Source organism: Thermobia domestica, chromosome 15, assembly GCF_964235325.1.
Source record: "Thermobia domestica chromosome 15, izTheDome1.hap1.1, whole genome shotgun sequence".
In the NCBI taxonomy this organism is placed as follows: Eukaryota; Metazoa; Arthropoda; class Insecta; order Zygentoma; family Lepismatidae; genus Thermobia; species Thermobia domestica.
In genome coordinates this window covers 103228589-103245684 of record NC_137468.1, presented here as the reverse complement: position 1 = coordinate 103245684, position 17096 = coordinate 103228589, and the positions used below count along the sequence as shown (strand labels likewise).

The following is a 17096-nucleotide window of genomic DNA, read 5'->3' as shown; positions in this document are numbered from 1 at the left end:
GGCTATTTTTTGACGTTATTATTTATGTTAGAACTTTACAGTACCTTTCACATGTATGATGATCTATGCTGTTAGCCAAGTATTTCTCCTTGCAAATAACAAAACCAAAAGCAAAAGTTTAATTGGAGGGAGAGTGACATGAAGCCTGGAACCCTGCATGGAAGGTATGCTTGCTAAGCATTTGACCGTACCGTTTACTCAAAAAACGTTCCGACATTGGTGACATATCAACTTTTTTTTTTCCTAACCTAATTCTTTGCTAGTTACTGCTTCTAATCCATTGCCATATTGCTGATATAAAAATGAAACAAAACCTAATTTAACGTCTCATGTTTATGTCTTTTAGTCTAACTTAGACGGATGATTAATAAGTGATTATGAAACTATTGGTAGAATAAGAATGTGGGAAGACATGGGAGGACTCCAACAGAAGACACGGACACGACGTTGTTTATGCCAAATTCATATGGCCTGGGATCGAACAAAGGATCTCTCATACCAGAAAGGAGCGCTCTACATTCAGCCACGTGCCTCCCACATTGCTGATATGTTTGGAGTATTTCCATATATTAAATATCTACTGTTGGTTTGGAACTATCTTGAAATAATTATTTACAAACTTCTGAACGATAAATTTGCATTCTGATTACGCTGTTCTGTAAGTTTATATATTTCTACAAGTAATGCCACGGTGATTTCTCTCATCATTACTTTCGTGAAGATCTATCAACTTTTCTAATGCAGAAATTGAACAATATACCTCCTTGAATTTCTCCCAAAGTTCGCAATTCTTCTTCGTATTTTACTACGAAGTGCAAGGAATAAACCTGGAACAGAACCTCAAGTTTTCGTATATGCGGATAGCAATGGGAGGGGTCTAGCAGAGGAAATGAACCTCAATCTAAAACACAAATTAAAGGCACAAGGAACCATTAAGCCTGGAGCAAAAAGTGCAGAGGTGTTAAGTGGAATTAACCCTAAAATTGCAAATACGGAGAAAAACTATGTTGTAATGTTAACCGGTACAAATGATGTGGCTTGTAACCAAGGAAATGAAGTTATTAAGAAAATTAGGGGTAAGCTTACTGAGCTAAATTACTGTAAAGTAGTGGTGGTAAATATTCCAAATAGGTACGACCTTATGGAAGAATCATGTGTAAATCAAGCTACTAAGGTTACTAACGTGAAGCTGCAATCTTTGTGTAAACACTTCAGAAATGTGACAATGGTAGATGTAAGTAAATTTGGTAGAGAAATGTTCACAAGGCATGGTTTGCATTTAAATAAAAGGGGAAAAGAATTGTTAAGTAATGAAATTTGTGATGTAATTAACAGTGATATGAGTAATAAATCTAGGTCTCAAGCAGCGTTGCCAATACCTTGGGAAGTAACTCAAAGTAAGAAGAATGTGGATGACGGCACTACTTTTTTAGTTCAAGGGTAAATTTAACACACCGAGTAGGCTTACGTATCTTTCATCAAAATGTACAAGCGTTTTCTATTGGGAAACAATTAACGATGGAAATTTTGTTGACGGAAATTCTGAAAGATGTAGATATTATTTGTATAACCGAACACTGGTGTGCACAAAACAATATAGCAACTATAAATTTACCAAATTTCAAGCTAGCAAGTAGTTTCTGTCGAGAAAAGAAAACAAGGGGTGGTTCAAGCATTTTTGTAAAACATAGTTTAAAATTTAAAGAATGCACGAAGTTTAAACGTATAAACGATGAAAAAAATTTTGAATGTTGTATTTTGGAGCTCCCAGTGGAAAAAATTGTAATAATATGTATATATAGGACACCGGATAGTGAAGTTGAAATTTTTGTGCGTAACTTAGAAGTAATACTCTCACATTATAGTTGTACTAAATATAGCCCAGTAGTAGTAGTAGATCTAAATATGGATTTTTTGAAAGATATTGATGTAAAGATAAAAACATTATTGGGTACGTTTAATTTAAAACATTTAATAAATAAACCTACTAGAATAACTCCAACCAGTATATCAGCACTAGATCAGATAATTCTAAACTCTGACCACTTGAGCTCAAGGGCGCAAGTGATCAGTACCGGATTTTCTGATCATGAAGCTCAGATTGCTGAAATATGTGATAAACGCTTCTCTGTAACTCAAAAGTGTAAGAAATATAGTGTAAGAACTTTCAAAGTTACAAGGGTATTCAGTAATCAGAATATCAATTATTTCAATTATTTACTTAGTCACGAAACATGGGAAGGTGTACTTTCATTAAACAACGCAAATGATATATATAATGAATTCATAAAAAATTGTTCTTACTGTTTTGATATAGCTTTTCCTAAAATGAAACTCGTGTTAAAATCCCAGAAGAAGGGACAATGGGTTACTCCTAAAGTACTAAAAGCAAGTGCTACAAACATAAATTTACATAAACTTAGTAAGGTTTTTAAAACAGGTTGTGCAAAGTCTTACTATAAACAATATAAAAAAAGGTACAAGGAACTAATTAGAACGACTAAAAAGAACTACTACCAACTTAAACTTGCTTATGCATCGAATAAAACTAAAACCATGTGGAACATTATAAATGAAGAACTAAATAGTGGCAAAGAAACACCATATGTGGATACAATAATACATGAAGGGAACAGTGTAACAAACCCAAGGGAAAAAGCAGAAATATTTAATAATTTTTTTATAAATGTTGTCGCAAAAATTATGGATGATGATAAAGTAAATAAATGTAAGCAGAATGGCTACAAAGTAGTTACTGTAAATAATTTTAAACAAAGTTCAAATAAATGTGAAAAAACAATCTTTCTACAGCCAGTATCAGAAGATGAAGTAGCAAATATAATAAAATCTCTCAAAAACAAAAATACAGCTGGAATTGATGAAATCTCAGATAATTTATTGAAAAGATGTTTCAATCAGGTGACAAAGCCACTTTGTCATTTAGCAAATATATCACTTACAAATGGCGAGTATCCAGAAAAGTTAAAAATTGCAAAAGTTAAGCCCTTGTTTAAAAAAGGTGAAAAGCAAAACATAAATAACTACAGACCAATATCTCTCCTACCTGTCGTTGGAAAAGTTTTGGAAAAAATTATGTATAACAGGGTAATTAATTTTTTATTGAAAGAAAATGTTATCTCAACAAAACAACATGGCTTCCTTAAAGGTCGATCTGCAAACACGGCAATATTTAATTTCATTGAGAAAGTAAGAAATCTTGTAGATAAGAAAGAAAACTGTATACTTGATTTGTCTAAAGCTTTCGATACAGTACAACACAGTTTACTTTTGAACAAACTGGAGAACTGTGGAATACGTGGTAAAGCAAGGGACTGGTTTGGTTCGTACTTAAAAAATCGTAGGCAGGTCGTAGAAATAACACATAAGAACAATAACATTGTAGAAAGCTATTTATCAGATGAATTATATATAAAACACGGAATTCCACAAGGATCTATTCTAGGGCCATTGCTCTTCCTTTTATATATTAATGATTTTGAAAAAAGCATATCTTCGGCAGATGTTACCCTTTTCGCTGACGATACCACTCTGCTAGTGAGCGGAAAAAATGAAAAATTATTGGAACAGAATGCTAGGCAAACACTAAATGAAGTATCTCTTTGGATGAAGAACAATAATCTTTTTGTTAATGTTGAAAAATCCATTGCTATAAATTTTCATAACAAGTGCAGTCAACCAATATACCCTAACCTATATCTGAACCAAAATAAAATTAACTATACAACACACTGTTCGTTTTTAGGTCTTACTATAGATCATAACCTGACATGGGAATTTCATATAGAGTCAGTTATTAATAAATTAAATAGAATATGTTATGCACTAAGGATTATTAGAAAGAAGGTAAATTTAAAATTAGCTAAAACCTTGTACCATTCGTGTTTTAACTCTATCTTGCAATATGGTATCATGTTCTGGGGAAATTCAAGTCAGAGATTTAATGTTTTCAAAATTCAGAAGAAAGCCATAAGAATACTTTGTGATAAGAAGCCGAACTTTTCTTGTAGACATTTGTTTAAGGAGGTCAATATACTGCCTCTGGATAGTTTATATTTGTATCGTCTCTTTTTGTATTTGAAAGAACACTCATCAGCATTCGTAACAAATAAGGATGTACATAATCATAATACGCGAAATAAGAATGATTTTCATTTGTGTAATCACCGGTCAGCAATGTATCAAAAAAGTGTAAGTTATGGTGGTGTTAAGTTGTACAACATGTTGCCTATTGATATAAAGTATGAAGAAAATATGAAAAGGTTCAGACAAAAGTTAAAATTACTTCTATTACAAAATTCTTGTTATACGATTGAAGAGTACGTAAATATCATGACAAGGTAATATTAGTTTATTTTACTCATGTAAATTTCTGTACATATGACGCATGTTACACTTACTTGAGGACATTTCTCATACTTGTAAGTTCATACAAAAGAAATAAATACAATACAATACTAATTATTATGCAGGAATTCAGAATATGTAATAACTTATGTTCCTATTTGAATACTAATACATTTCAATCGAACTGGCAACCCTGCATCTCCTATGACTAGCGGAACCCAAAAACATAAATAGAATATAAAGCATAGCAAGCTTTACACAAGATTATCCTAAATATGAGTTTGGCTATGTAAAGGTCCACAAATTTTAAAAAAATCGAACAACATTATTTTAGAAAATACAACATAAAAGCACAATATTTAAAACAAAGCATAATTCTTGGAAAATTAGCTGCTTGTTAATTCAATTGTTAGCCTAAATATTGTAACTAATGAATAAAGTTATTATTTTAATTGTAAGTTTTATTTCTAACAACAATGAAAATCCAGGCATTTGAACAGTGGATATTTTAAAGAGTAACAGATTCTGATAAACACCTATACTGAAGTTCAGTCTTTAAAATAATTACAAATATAACTGCAATTCTATGAGGTATAAAACAACAATTAAGCTAATATTATAGAGTGTAAATTTCACGGTTTAAAGGTTGTGTACGCTTTGAATCTGGGCAATTTATCATCAGCTTCAGCTGAAAGAAGCTTTTCTACACTGAATTGTATTTTGAATTCTCAAAGGTTCTGTTTGACAGAAGAAAATGTTAAGGCTCACCTAAAAGTTACAATTAACCAACATCCTCAGGGTGGTGTAGACAAGGAAAGAGAGTGACATAAATTGCATGTCTTCATTGCTTTATTATTATTACAATTTGTACTTGTATAATTTTATACTTTCTTACAAACTAATTTACTGTTACAAAAGAATTCAATTTATGATATTCATAGTCAGCATCTGATACGAAATAAACTCTTTTGTATAAAATATAGATAAATAGACAGAAAATAAGGTATTTAGACTAACATTTTAAGATCATGGAAAAAGATTAAGCACAATTATAAAAAAAAATTAATAAAAAGTAAAGCATCAGTAAGTGGCTCAATTCCTTGCCTACCACATTACTTGTATAGTATATACTACCTTGCCACAGCTTCTTATTGACTACTTAACTGTATTAGAAGATATTTATCTAAATCAGTGCTTCTCAATCTAATTCCTATCACGACCCCCATTTTATCACATCCTCTTACCACCGACTCCTTCATAATTTCTGGTTTGTAATAAGCTTGTGTGAGACTTCTAATATATCTACTGCGGAGATCTCGCGATATCCATCTATTTCTATAATAGGAGAATCAATTTCTTGTATATAGTGGATATAGCAGCTTCCCTAAAAGCGAATGGATTAAAACCAAAATTCGTCAGTTCATTCTATTACATATATCGAATTCGATCCGTCATACTGTTTCAAAATGGAGGCCGTTTGAAAGTTTAAAAACTTCATAACTCGCTTAATTTTGAGTCACATGATAAAAAACATTAATTTTGGTTTTTACAAAAATTTGGACAGTTCTTTAAAAAGTTATTGAGTATTTTACTTTTCGAGAGGCCGCCACTTTGAGTTACGTCATATTGTTGTGAATTTGGTACATTGTTGTGTATATGTTCAGTATCACCAAAAGCTGTTCAAAGCAACTTGTTTATATTTAAAATTTAGGAAACAAATAAAATCCCACACCAAAAATCTGCCTTCATTGTGATCAGCTTGCTGAAAAAAAGACTATTCGCTCAAACACATATGTGTACAATTCTGCAAAGAACAACAAAGAATTGTAAACAAAACAAACAAACAAACAAAAAATTGTCGACAGAATAATTTATTCATTGTTGATTTATCAACAAACGCAACACAGTTATTGCGGATTAGTGTTTTGGCTCTGTGATGCCCTGAACTATAAGGAGCGTTCATTTAATTCGTAGTCACCCCGTGAAATGAATGGAAGCCTTGCAAAACGTGTAACGATGCTTATACCGGTTTGTAGCAGGTTCTTTAAAGGCTCGATAGATGGCGGCATGGTGGTTATCGCGTGAACAGGAAGAGGAAGGTGGAGCTGCGAAGAGGAACAGCTGTGAGTCTGCGTCGTCCAAATGCACAGCACTGTGTTCTTAGTCGAAAAACAAACAAACTGGTTCGCGGAAAATGGAGGCCGATAAAGTGAAGCAGTGTGCCATTATAGGGTTTCTTACCGCTGAAGATCTCGGCGCACGGGCAATGCACAGACGAATGATCGGTGTTTACAGACAGCATGCATCGTCACAGCCAGCAGTCATCAAATGGCGCAAGCGGTTTGCAGAGGGTCGAAAAATGCTTGAAGACGACGTTCATCCGGGGCAGCCCATAGTGGCGACGCCACAGAATACTGCGCGAATGTTCGAGATCATCCGGGAGAACAGAAGAACTACGGTGAAGGAGGTGGCGACGGCAGTGGACATCAGCGTTGGATTGGTCCACTCCATAAGCACCCGCACGCTTCATTTCCGAAAAGTTTATACCCAATGGGCGCCCCACAGCCTTACCGACGCTCAAAGAAAGGAAAGAATGAAGGTGTGCCAGTTGCACCTTGACAGATTCGATGCTGAGGGTGAGGCATTCCTGGGGTATATCATCACAGGGGACGAAACGTGATGCCATCACTACGACCCGAAAAGCAAAGGCCAATGTTCGCAGTGGCGTCACCCCACCTCTCCCCTCCAAAGAAGTCTAAACCAATTCCAACCTCAGCGGGAAAGGTCATGGCCTCCGTGTTCCGACATTCGAGGACTATTGCACACGGAATTTTTGAAGCACGGACAGACAGTGACCGCCACCCGGTACGAAGAGACATTGCACAATCTCTGCGATTCCATCAAGTCCAAACGCCCAGGGAAACTATCGGCGGGTGTAATTTTGCTTCATGACAATGCACGGCCGTATACGGTCAACGTGACGCAGGTGACTTAGACAAAGTGTAAGTGGGAGGTTCTCCGGTATTCGCTCTACAGCCCCGACCTCTCCCTTTGCGATTTTTACCTGTCTGGGGAATTGAAAAAAGCTCTACGTGGACACCGTTACCATACAGGAGGTGACGTCGTGGCTTCGCCGGCAACCCAAGCTTTTCTACCAGAAAGGCATCCAGTGGCTAGTATTACAATGGACAAAGTGCTTCGCCGCCAGAGGTGATTACTTTTAAGGTTGGTGAACAATTTCTCATACTTGTACTGGGTGACTACGAATTAAATGAATGCTCCTTATATTTCCTGGTATTTCAATCTGCAGTTGTCATTAGTTTTACATCGTACCTCTTTCATTTAAATTGTTTTTTAAACAACTCTGTACCTATTGAAAATGTCTAGTAGACCTATTTTTTGCAGTTCTTAACAGTAAGTATAAAAATAAATATACGCCTATCAGAACCAAATTCAGAATAATATTTAAAAATATTTTTCGGCATTTGATTCCAATTATATTTATCTCTTCGCTTATCTTCGCGACCTCATGAAATTTCCCCAGGTTGAGAAACACTGATCTAAATATATCTTTAAAAAGATCATTGGATCCTCACGATCTTTAAATTTGTGTTGTGCACAACTTCGATATTCATAGCCATTGGCAGGATCAACTTTAGAAAACTTGGAACCATCACGAGATCTACTGAATGTGTTATTCAGATCAGTCGGCAACATTCCTTGTAACTATTTTAATATTCTGGTGCTGACATTTCTGCATTTGTTTTGAGATATTAGAGAAAAATAAATAAATAAATAAATCATCATTATCTTCATAGGTATTCTGCCATTATTGTGTGTGTATATACTATTATATGTATTGTGTGCCAATAAAAATAAATAAAAACTCAAAATGACAAATATAAAAAATATATCACTTACTTGTAAATGAAATGTTGAAGATGGTGATTCATATATAGGAAACAGTGATGCATCACTCATCACAGAACTAGTGGACGACCGACGAGACCTTACTCCAGACGTAACTGGTGATGCAATATCCCGAAGATCAATAGTATGGAAAGCATCCTTTGCGGGTGAATTTTGTGGCGTTTCTATGAAAAATCAAAAGAAAAACGGAATAAGCGACTTCGTTCTACATTTTAAAGAAATGAAGACAGTGGAATACTTATACTGAGAAAAAAAGTTCTTATAAATATATTCTTGCCGTAACTTCAAGTAAACTTAATGGCATCTTGGAATAATCTTCAAAACGAGCGCTCACAAGAACAATGAAACAAGATATACCTAAAATTCGATTCTTATTACAGCAGAACCTGTTAAGTCGGCTCTTTCTACAATTTTGTACGTATCTGCTGAACAAGGAGGATATAAATAAACGACATAATTTTGTGGGAAGTAACATGAGTAAAGCTGAATATTTTCTGTGAAACAAAAAGTGGACAAAAGTGAGAAAATTTCCACATCTCTTTACATGCCCTGGTTGTTTTAACTTGGCATTATTTCAACAAATTCCATTGTTGTCGTCGTCAGCCAACGTTAAAATTAAGAACGCAGGCTTTAATAATACACATGTTATATTAAATTTAGTCCTTTTCTAAGAAAAGACTAATTTAAATACAACATTAAGAAAGTCAAAATCATTCGAAAAACTACATCACAAATTGAGAGCATCATTTTTGAGTCGAATTACAACAGAAGTAAACACACATTGCCAAACTTGGAAAAATGAAATCTTTCAGTCTTAGTCCCACGATTATACCGGCTAGGTCAAAGGAAATGGTGATGATGAGAAATGAATTGAATGAATAAAGTGGAAGGAAACAGGGGAACCCCGAGAAAACCCACGAACACGGTGTTTATCCACCACAGTTCATTTGGCGCGAGCTGGGATCGAACCAGGGACTCCATGCCCAGAGGTGAACGCTCTACCACTGAGCCCCAACGTCAAATTTGGATGATGGCAATCTCGATTGGGATAGTTTCATCATAAGTTTAGTTGAGAAATTTGGGTCTTTATGACATTAATTCAAACAGATATGTCAATTTTGAGTTTAAGATTACAGGCAACATACAACGGCATTTTTCTACGTATCCGGAACCCAGCAAACGTCTATTTTAACGTAGACACAAGATAATTTATTTTTAAGTCATGAAGAGGTTTGTAAATAGCTTTTTGTTTGTGTTTAGTATTTATTTTACAAGAGTATGATCTGTAAGTTAAAACAGTGATTATGAATTTTAAAGTTTTGTTAGAACAGGACTGAACTCAGTATAACATGTGAATTCTTAAGCCCGATGTTTTTCATTTTGAAGCTGATTGACGATGATGGGAAAGGAAGTTGTTGAAAAACATCAAGTTAACGGAGCTTACAAAGAGATGCGTAAATTATCTTCTTTTATGAGCGCGTCCAGGAAGTAAATTTTCCTAAGTCGGTAAACATAAAGAAGATACAGTGACCTTGAAATATTTATTGCTACAGATATAGCACAGGTGATACTACTTTTTAACACATTTATCACGAAATTCAGACATTGTCATAATGTGGGATCAACTTTTGTATTCCGGTGGAACCAATGTACGGTAGCTGTCTGCAACTGTTCATCACTGTCAAAATGCTTGCAAGGCAGTGATTTCTTGGGGTGTAAGAAGACATGAAAATCGCTTGGAGCACGACAATGCCAGCTGGCATGTGGCCTATATGACAACCGATCTTCTGCACAGCAGTCGTTCCACTGGGACATATTTGTCTTGCCACCGTGTAGACCGGCCCCGATCTTGCTCCGAGTGATCGTCATGTCTTCTTAAACTTCAAAAAATTCCTGTCCGGTAAGCATTTTGATAATAATGAGCAGTTGAAGACGGCTGTCATACACTGATTCCACTCCCAGGCAGGTGACTACTACGAAACAAAAGCTGTTGCAAAACAAAAGTTGATTCCATGGTATGACAAGTGGCTGAATTTCGGTGGTGATTATATTAAAAAGTAGTGTCAACTCTCTGTGTCTGTGGCAATATATACGAGGGTCATTTAACTCAAAGTGGTATCATAGTTGTGAAAGGGAATGTAGTGAATCATTTACCTCAAGAAGGTTACAGTCCTTCGATGTAGTCTCTGTCATCCTGTTGAACCCTTCGCCAGATGTCTGGTAACCGTTGAATACCTGTCAAAGCCCCACTTTGTGAGAGGATTTTGACAGTGCGTCCTAAGGCACAAACAAGCTGGGAATGTCTCTGAAACGTTTGCCCCTGAGAGGTTCTTTCATTTTAGGGAACAGATCAAAACTGCAGGGGCTCATATCCGGGGAGTATGGCGGGTGCTCCAGTACTTCCCAAACCCATTGTCGTAACAGAGTCTGTACTGGATTGGCATCTGGCATTGTCGTGTAGGAGAACTGGTTCAGACTCCAGGAGGTGTGGACGTTTGCGCCGCAATGTTGGTCGCAAATAGTGACTGAGGTATGAAGCATTGACGGTAACGCCCCGTGGAATTTGATGTGACAGGATAATGCCTTCGTGGTCGTATGACATTATCATCATTCCCTTTACGTTTGCTAGCTCTTGCCTAAGCTTTTTCGGTCATGGAGATTCTGGGTGGCGCCATTCACTCGACTGACGTTTCAATTCAGGATCGTAGGATCTTCCCTATGTTTCGGCACTTGCAATAATGCGATGCAAGGAGTCATCTTCTTTCTCATTGTAACGTTGAAGATGTAGGTGCGCACATTCCAACCTATGCCACTTTTGAACCTCGGTCAGAGCATGCTGCAATTTTCTGCATGCCAAAATCTTGTGTTGGCATGTGGAACACTGATCTGGAAGAAATATTCACTACAAGTCCAGCGCCGATCACCGTCAAGCAGTGTCCGTAGTCTTGCAAGATGAATTTCGTCCGTAGCCGTTCGCATATGCCCTCCACCGTGCATTTTGTCTGTTGACTGTTGTCCCGCCTGAAATGCTGCAACCCATCTCGCCACTGTCCGATACGGTAGAGCAGCTTCACCACAGGCCTCTACTAATCCTCTGTGAATCGTTCTAGCATTTCGCCCACGTGCCAACTGGAATTACACACGCTGTACTGCAAGCATGAACATTGCGTTAGGGCGGTATTTCACACAACAATCACTTTAACAATGTCTATTTGCCACATACCCCGTAATATGGGACAGCAGCAACGTTGTACTGACTCGTATACATCCACGGAACACACTACGATCGTCATTTGTCTCCTGCCCGCACGACACTCCAATCGTAACAGTGTTACCAGTTCGAGTTATATGACCCTCGTACCTAGAATAAGCCAGATGACATCTCTATTTCAAGAACTACTAACTTACTAGTCTTTATTACACAATAATATGAATATTTCTTTTCAAAATGGAGTTCATATGATTAATGGAACCCTCCTTTAAAACATGTACATGCTTTGATTGTTTACAACAGAGATAATAATTCTCCCAACTATCCGTAATCTCAAATACGAGCACCCTCCACGCTACTCAAACAAACTAACGACTTTATTTATAAGTATTTTGAACAGTCACCTACTGTACGACACCGCAAAGTAAATTAAAGTAATTTTTAAAGCATTTGAAATACCTCTTAATTTAGTACCTTTAAAATATCTATTAAAAGCAGTATAATTACCTTCGCTGTCATCTCCTATAGTAAAATGGTCGTTTGAGGCTGGTTCTACAACAGAACTACTTGATGACGTTACCACTGACTGAAAAAATATGAAAAGAAATATAATTATAGATAATTTATTTATTAGACAAAAGTGATGCAACTTGTATCATCATTAACATTCATTATATAGTTAATGCATTTTTAATACTACATTGAAGAACCATTACATAATAAAAAAAAAAAAAAAAAAAGTTCATTCATTAAGGTTTATTTCTTGATATCTGTAGCTTCAAAGGCTAATACACTATATTCTTGATTTACACCATTCCTTTATAACTGGAAAATATCAGTATAAACTGCTTACACTTAAAAGAAAAGACAATATCTGGAATCACTTTTTATTAGTACGACGGAACTACACTCCCGTCCGATACATGGTGTATTTAACTCTTATATTAACACAATTTTTAATCAGATGCCATCTAAACAATGCATGTGAAATGATGGAAAGTAATTCGTGTAAAATGCACTATAAGTTGAGGCAGGCAAACCTCACATTCATGAATAGCACAATGTTTATGTTCTAAAGAAATTATATCAGAATGAGACTTGCTAAATTGAAGGAATTTTCGAAAAGTATATATAAGTTTTATTGCTCTAGCACTTACGATAGCATCGTTTTTTGCTCATAAAGCACATAGATACTACTACTATCAAAGTTATATGTCACCTAATATCAGGCACACTACAATCAAGATGTTTAAAGATGTTCGAGACACGTCACTCGGACGGAAAATTACACGCAGAGTTCCAGTCGGGAAGCCTGTAGTGGATAGCATAAAAGACCTTAGGATGGCAAGTTATAATAATTGGCTGGACTGGTTTGGCAAAGAACAAGATCCAACGTAGAGATTTTGTTTCTACAGCAATCAGCCTTTGTATTTCTTACATAATAGGGTAAGTTACTTGTATCCAGATCAAATGTACTATAAAATTACTAATATGTGAAAGGTATTCACAGACTGGAACTTGCCTGGCTCTAATAATATCTTAAGAAAAAGCCTGAAAGATATCAAATAATTTAAATATTAGTAATAGAATAAAAGGAACATTTATTGCAATTAGTTTCAATTTCACTTACCACCATGTTCTTTCCAACTTCCAAACAACTCAATTTCTCTAAATATTTGGAATAGCACTACGATTGATTGAGCTCCTTACACCTTACTCTATTACAACTATAACTAAAAGATCCATTTTATATAAGTATTTTCAACAGTCACCTACTGTTATTCATCCTCAATAGGACAAAGCTGTTTTATTTCATAATATGCAGCTCGTATGTTACATTTTCGTTGTTTCAGCTTCAGGTGGATTTTGGTTGATTTTACATATACAAACCTAATAGTTAAATATAATGTTACGAGCGTTTCTTTAATATTGTACCCGAAATCACTCGTTAAAGCAAAGCTAAAGTTAATTTGTTAAATAAAGGCTAACATCTCTAATTTATTATATCCTTGTAGTCCACAAGAAGTGTCAATTTCTTGATATTTCAATAAAATATATCTTTAACTATGGAAAATATGAAAATCTACTTGACAGTTTTACAAAATCTGTCCAACCAACTTTCTTCTCATATATCTGATACATTAAGATGCTTCCATACAGTTCCACCTACGAACAAAGGAATGAAACTCTTGAAAAGAAGTTAACCTTTCAAAAACTAACCAATATCTCAAACTTTCATACAACTCTAAGAAGTAAGAGAATGTTTCATCACTAAGTTCTGTGCATCTACCACCTTCAAATGAAACAAGATAAGGAGTCTAGTTACAGTCCATCATGCTGTTATCAATCACATAACACATGAGATATGCATTTTTAAAGTAAATAATCCCATTAATATTTAAGTGAGATGAAGAAATGACATGCTACATGTTAAGATTTAATAAGTATTGATGTAACACGCAATAGTTATGGTTTCTACTACTAAAAAAAACCTTTACCCTTCCTATGACCATCTTTACTTGTTACATCGGAAATATAATACAGCATGCCGTCAACCATGTTAGATGGAAACTATCGATCAGTTGTGTTAGCAAAGTGTACGTAAACAATTAAGTTACCGGCTCTACGTTCGGCGTTATATCTTTGTCATTAATATTTTCTTGGCTTGATGAGTTTTCCTTACTGCTACTCAGGTCACTTCGTTGCTGTCCATCGCGGTAAAATGGAGAATACTGAAAAGCAATCTTTTGATAAGCATCCTACTTTCCCTGTACAACAAACCAATAATTACTTCCAAATGAAAAATGTATTTGGATAGCTTATTGCAGAAAAGGGATCAAGTTTTTTTTTTTTTTTTTTTGAGAATATCCAAATTTTTTTTATTGATTTCGACCTCTTTCTGAACTGTTTATTAGAATTTTTATAATTATTTACCTGCAAAGGACATTCAGTAAATTTTGCAAAGATGAATATATTATTATTATTATTGTTATTATTATTATTATTATTATTATTATTATTATTATTACTTGGAATATGATGATGAAATATTAGGTGAACACATTTTGATCCTTTCGCTTCAAAATGGTAATAATTGTTGTTTCCTATTGTTTTCAGGTAAACCACAATGAACACTGAAACAGACGTCAGGACCCGAAAATGGTGGGTAATGGAAATGAGTTGATTTTGAATTTAACGTTTCTCTCAGCAGCGAGGCTATATGAGACGGAACCTACTGATTATCGTGGAATCCGAACCACATAAGCTGCCGTCGGGAATCGCCAAAGGTGCGTACGCTAACTGCTTTGCCACGAAGGAGCTCTGGTCGGTAATGGAACTCCTGTTCAAAACCGGTGATGAATTAATCACATCAATTCATAAGATATTGCTTCTGGTTTATGGGGATCACACATTGGACCGCGCCAGAATCCAACGTTGGTTGCAGCGGTTTAGAAAACCTAGATTTTCTGTGTCAGTCCAGAATATTACGGTCCCCTTTTTCTGGGACCAGTGCTGTGCCATTTTCATAGACTTCTTGGAACATGGTTCTACAATTAACAAGGAGCGTTATTGTTTGTCACTGGATAAGGTACGATGTGCTCTCCAGACCAAGAGACTGGAGTTGCACGGTAAGCGGGATGAAAACGGGATGGGTAGTCGCCCTTCAGCTTCCCTATATTCCGGACTTAGCTCCTTCGGATTTCTTTCTGTTTGGTCGTCTGTAGGCTACCTGCGAGGAAACAGCATTCGACATTGGCAAGACCCTTATTTCTTGAGTGAAACAATGGTGTAAAAGTCAGCCACCTAGATTTTACCAAAGTGCATTCAAGGCATGGAAAGAACGTTGAACGAGGTGCGTCACAGCAGATGGGGGATACATTGAGTGACATGGTTTCGCAGCCAAAGGATCAAAGTATGCTCACCTAAAATGTCATTATCATATTGCAACTAATAACAACATTATAACAATCAGTGCAAAGCTTATTGAACGCTCCTTGCACATAACAATGAAACTGGAAATCTTTTAACCTCTGCCTCAATACAACTAGAATTTACTATTAACTAACATTGTTTAAGTGACTTCGGTTCCTTTTTGCAATAAGCTATCCATTTAGTATTCAGTATGACAGAATACAAAACTAACCCATGCTATTAAATTGTTTTTAAAAGTAATGCTTATCTTATTGTGTCCTTGGTATAAAATAATGTCAAAGACCTAGTAAAGTAAACACACTTTCTTAATTATTCACTTAGTGTTTTATTGATAAAATTGTAGAGCTCTTGCTACCTATGCAATTTTTATGTATTTCAACTTGAATCAAGTGCTTATGCTCTGTAAGCTAATGATAGACTAGCAACCAAAAATAAATCGGCATAGTGATTTAGTGATATACAGTTCGATACTGATGTGAAGAATCTCTGATTCGATCAGAAGTTATGTGAATTTGTGATAGATAATATCGGATACATGTACTTTCTATCATTTCCCTCTATTTCCTTTAGTGCACCAATTGTTCCATCATGATCACTCTTCTCAATAAGCATCTCCTTCAGCGTAAAAGATACAATTTACTTATACCAAAGTCGTAGATGTAATTTGGAAACAATTAATTGGAAACTTGGTAACTTGGAAGTCAGTGGAAACAATTAATAATGAGAAAAGAGAAAGTGTCTGGTTCTATGTTCAGTGGGACTTTTAGAAGGAAGACAGGTAGTGTCTACATATAAAAATATCGCCATATTATTTTCGTGATGGGATTCAACAAACTTTATCGAGAAGTCTCAGTCAAAGTTATCAGAAGCGAAATCTGCATCCGCGACTTCCTGCTTTGGAAATGAGAATACTAAACGCTGTCAAGTTTTAGAAAATAGTAAAACGGGAGTACATAAAATACGTCATGGAAACGTAGCAAATAGCAAATGGTGCGCTTTTCTATCACAGTTAAGTATGTGCATATACCGTAATACAGTATTTTTTTTAAATGTGACTGTTGCCTCTATTCGCATAATAACTGAAAGAAGAAAGGCACAAGTCACTTTGAGCAGTTATTCATAAAAGTATGTTTATGCATATAACGTATATGGTTTGTGTAGTCCAATATATTAATACAAGTATTTGCAACATTACCTGCAGCCAACAACAAGAAGACAAGTATGACGCAAGATTGTCGGATTTACTGGCGCTCAAATAACAGTATAGCAATAAACTTTAATTTAAATATTTTTGCAGTAAGTAAACGATGAAAGTAAGAATAACAGTAAGAAAATGGCAAGCTCATTCTTTCTCGCTGAAATTTGTCGTAATACAGCAAGTTGGCAACATTAACTCAAATCTGTTGTTGTCACGTCATTTGGCGAGATTACAGTTACTATTCATTGTTCTGTGTGAGGAATTCAGCGAATTTTGTAGTGTTCTTTCGTTGATCGACACCAGGTAGTAGAAGAAAAAAAAGCAAACCTTAAAATAATGTAATACAATGCTGAAAACGGAACTGTAGTATTAACGTTATTATTATTATGAGCCACTTACCGGTGTTTGGTTTATTTGTTTTTCTGTTTTTTTTTTCTTTTTCTTGACTGTACTATTTCT

General features: G+C 35.4%; 1 protein-coding gene across 4 annotated transcripts in view; it reads right to left on the bottom strand.

Annotated features, from left to right (window-relative positions):
* Positions 1 to 17096, bottom strand: part of LOC145671176 (uncharacterized) — a 126268-nt gene that overhangs the window by 100078 nt on the left and 9094 nt on the right. For 3 of the 4 annotated variants that reach the window (XM_081740022.1, XM_081740021.1, XM_081740024.1), the window contains exons 2-4: positions 14125 to 14238; positions 12014 to 12092; positions 8287 to 8459 (exon numbers count right to left, since the gene is read on the bottom strand). In XM_081740022.1, coding sequence (XP_081596148.1) covers positions 8287 to 8459; positions 12014 to 12092; positions 14125 to 14238 — 366 coding nt within the window. The remainder of the gene's footprint in view (positions 1 to 8286; positions 8460 to 12013; positions 12093 to 14124; positions 14239 to 17096) is intronic. The other variant, XM_081740023.1, reaches the window with a different exon arrangement.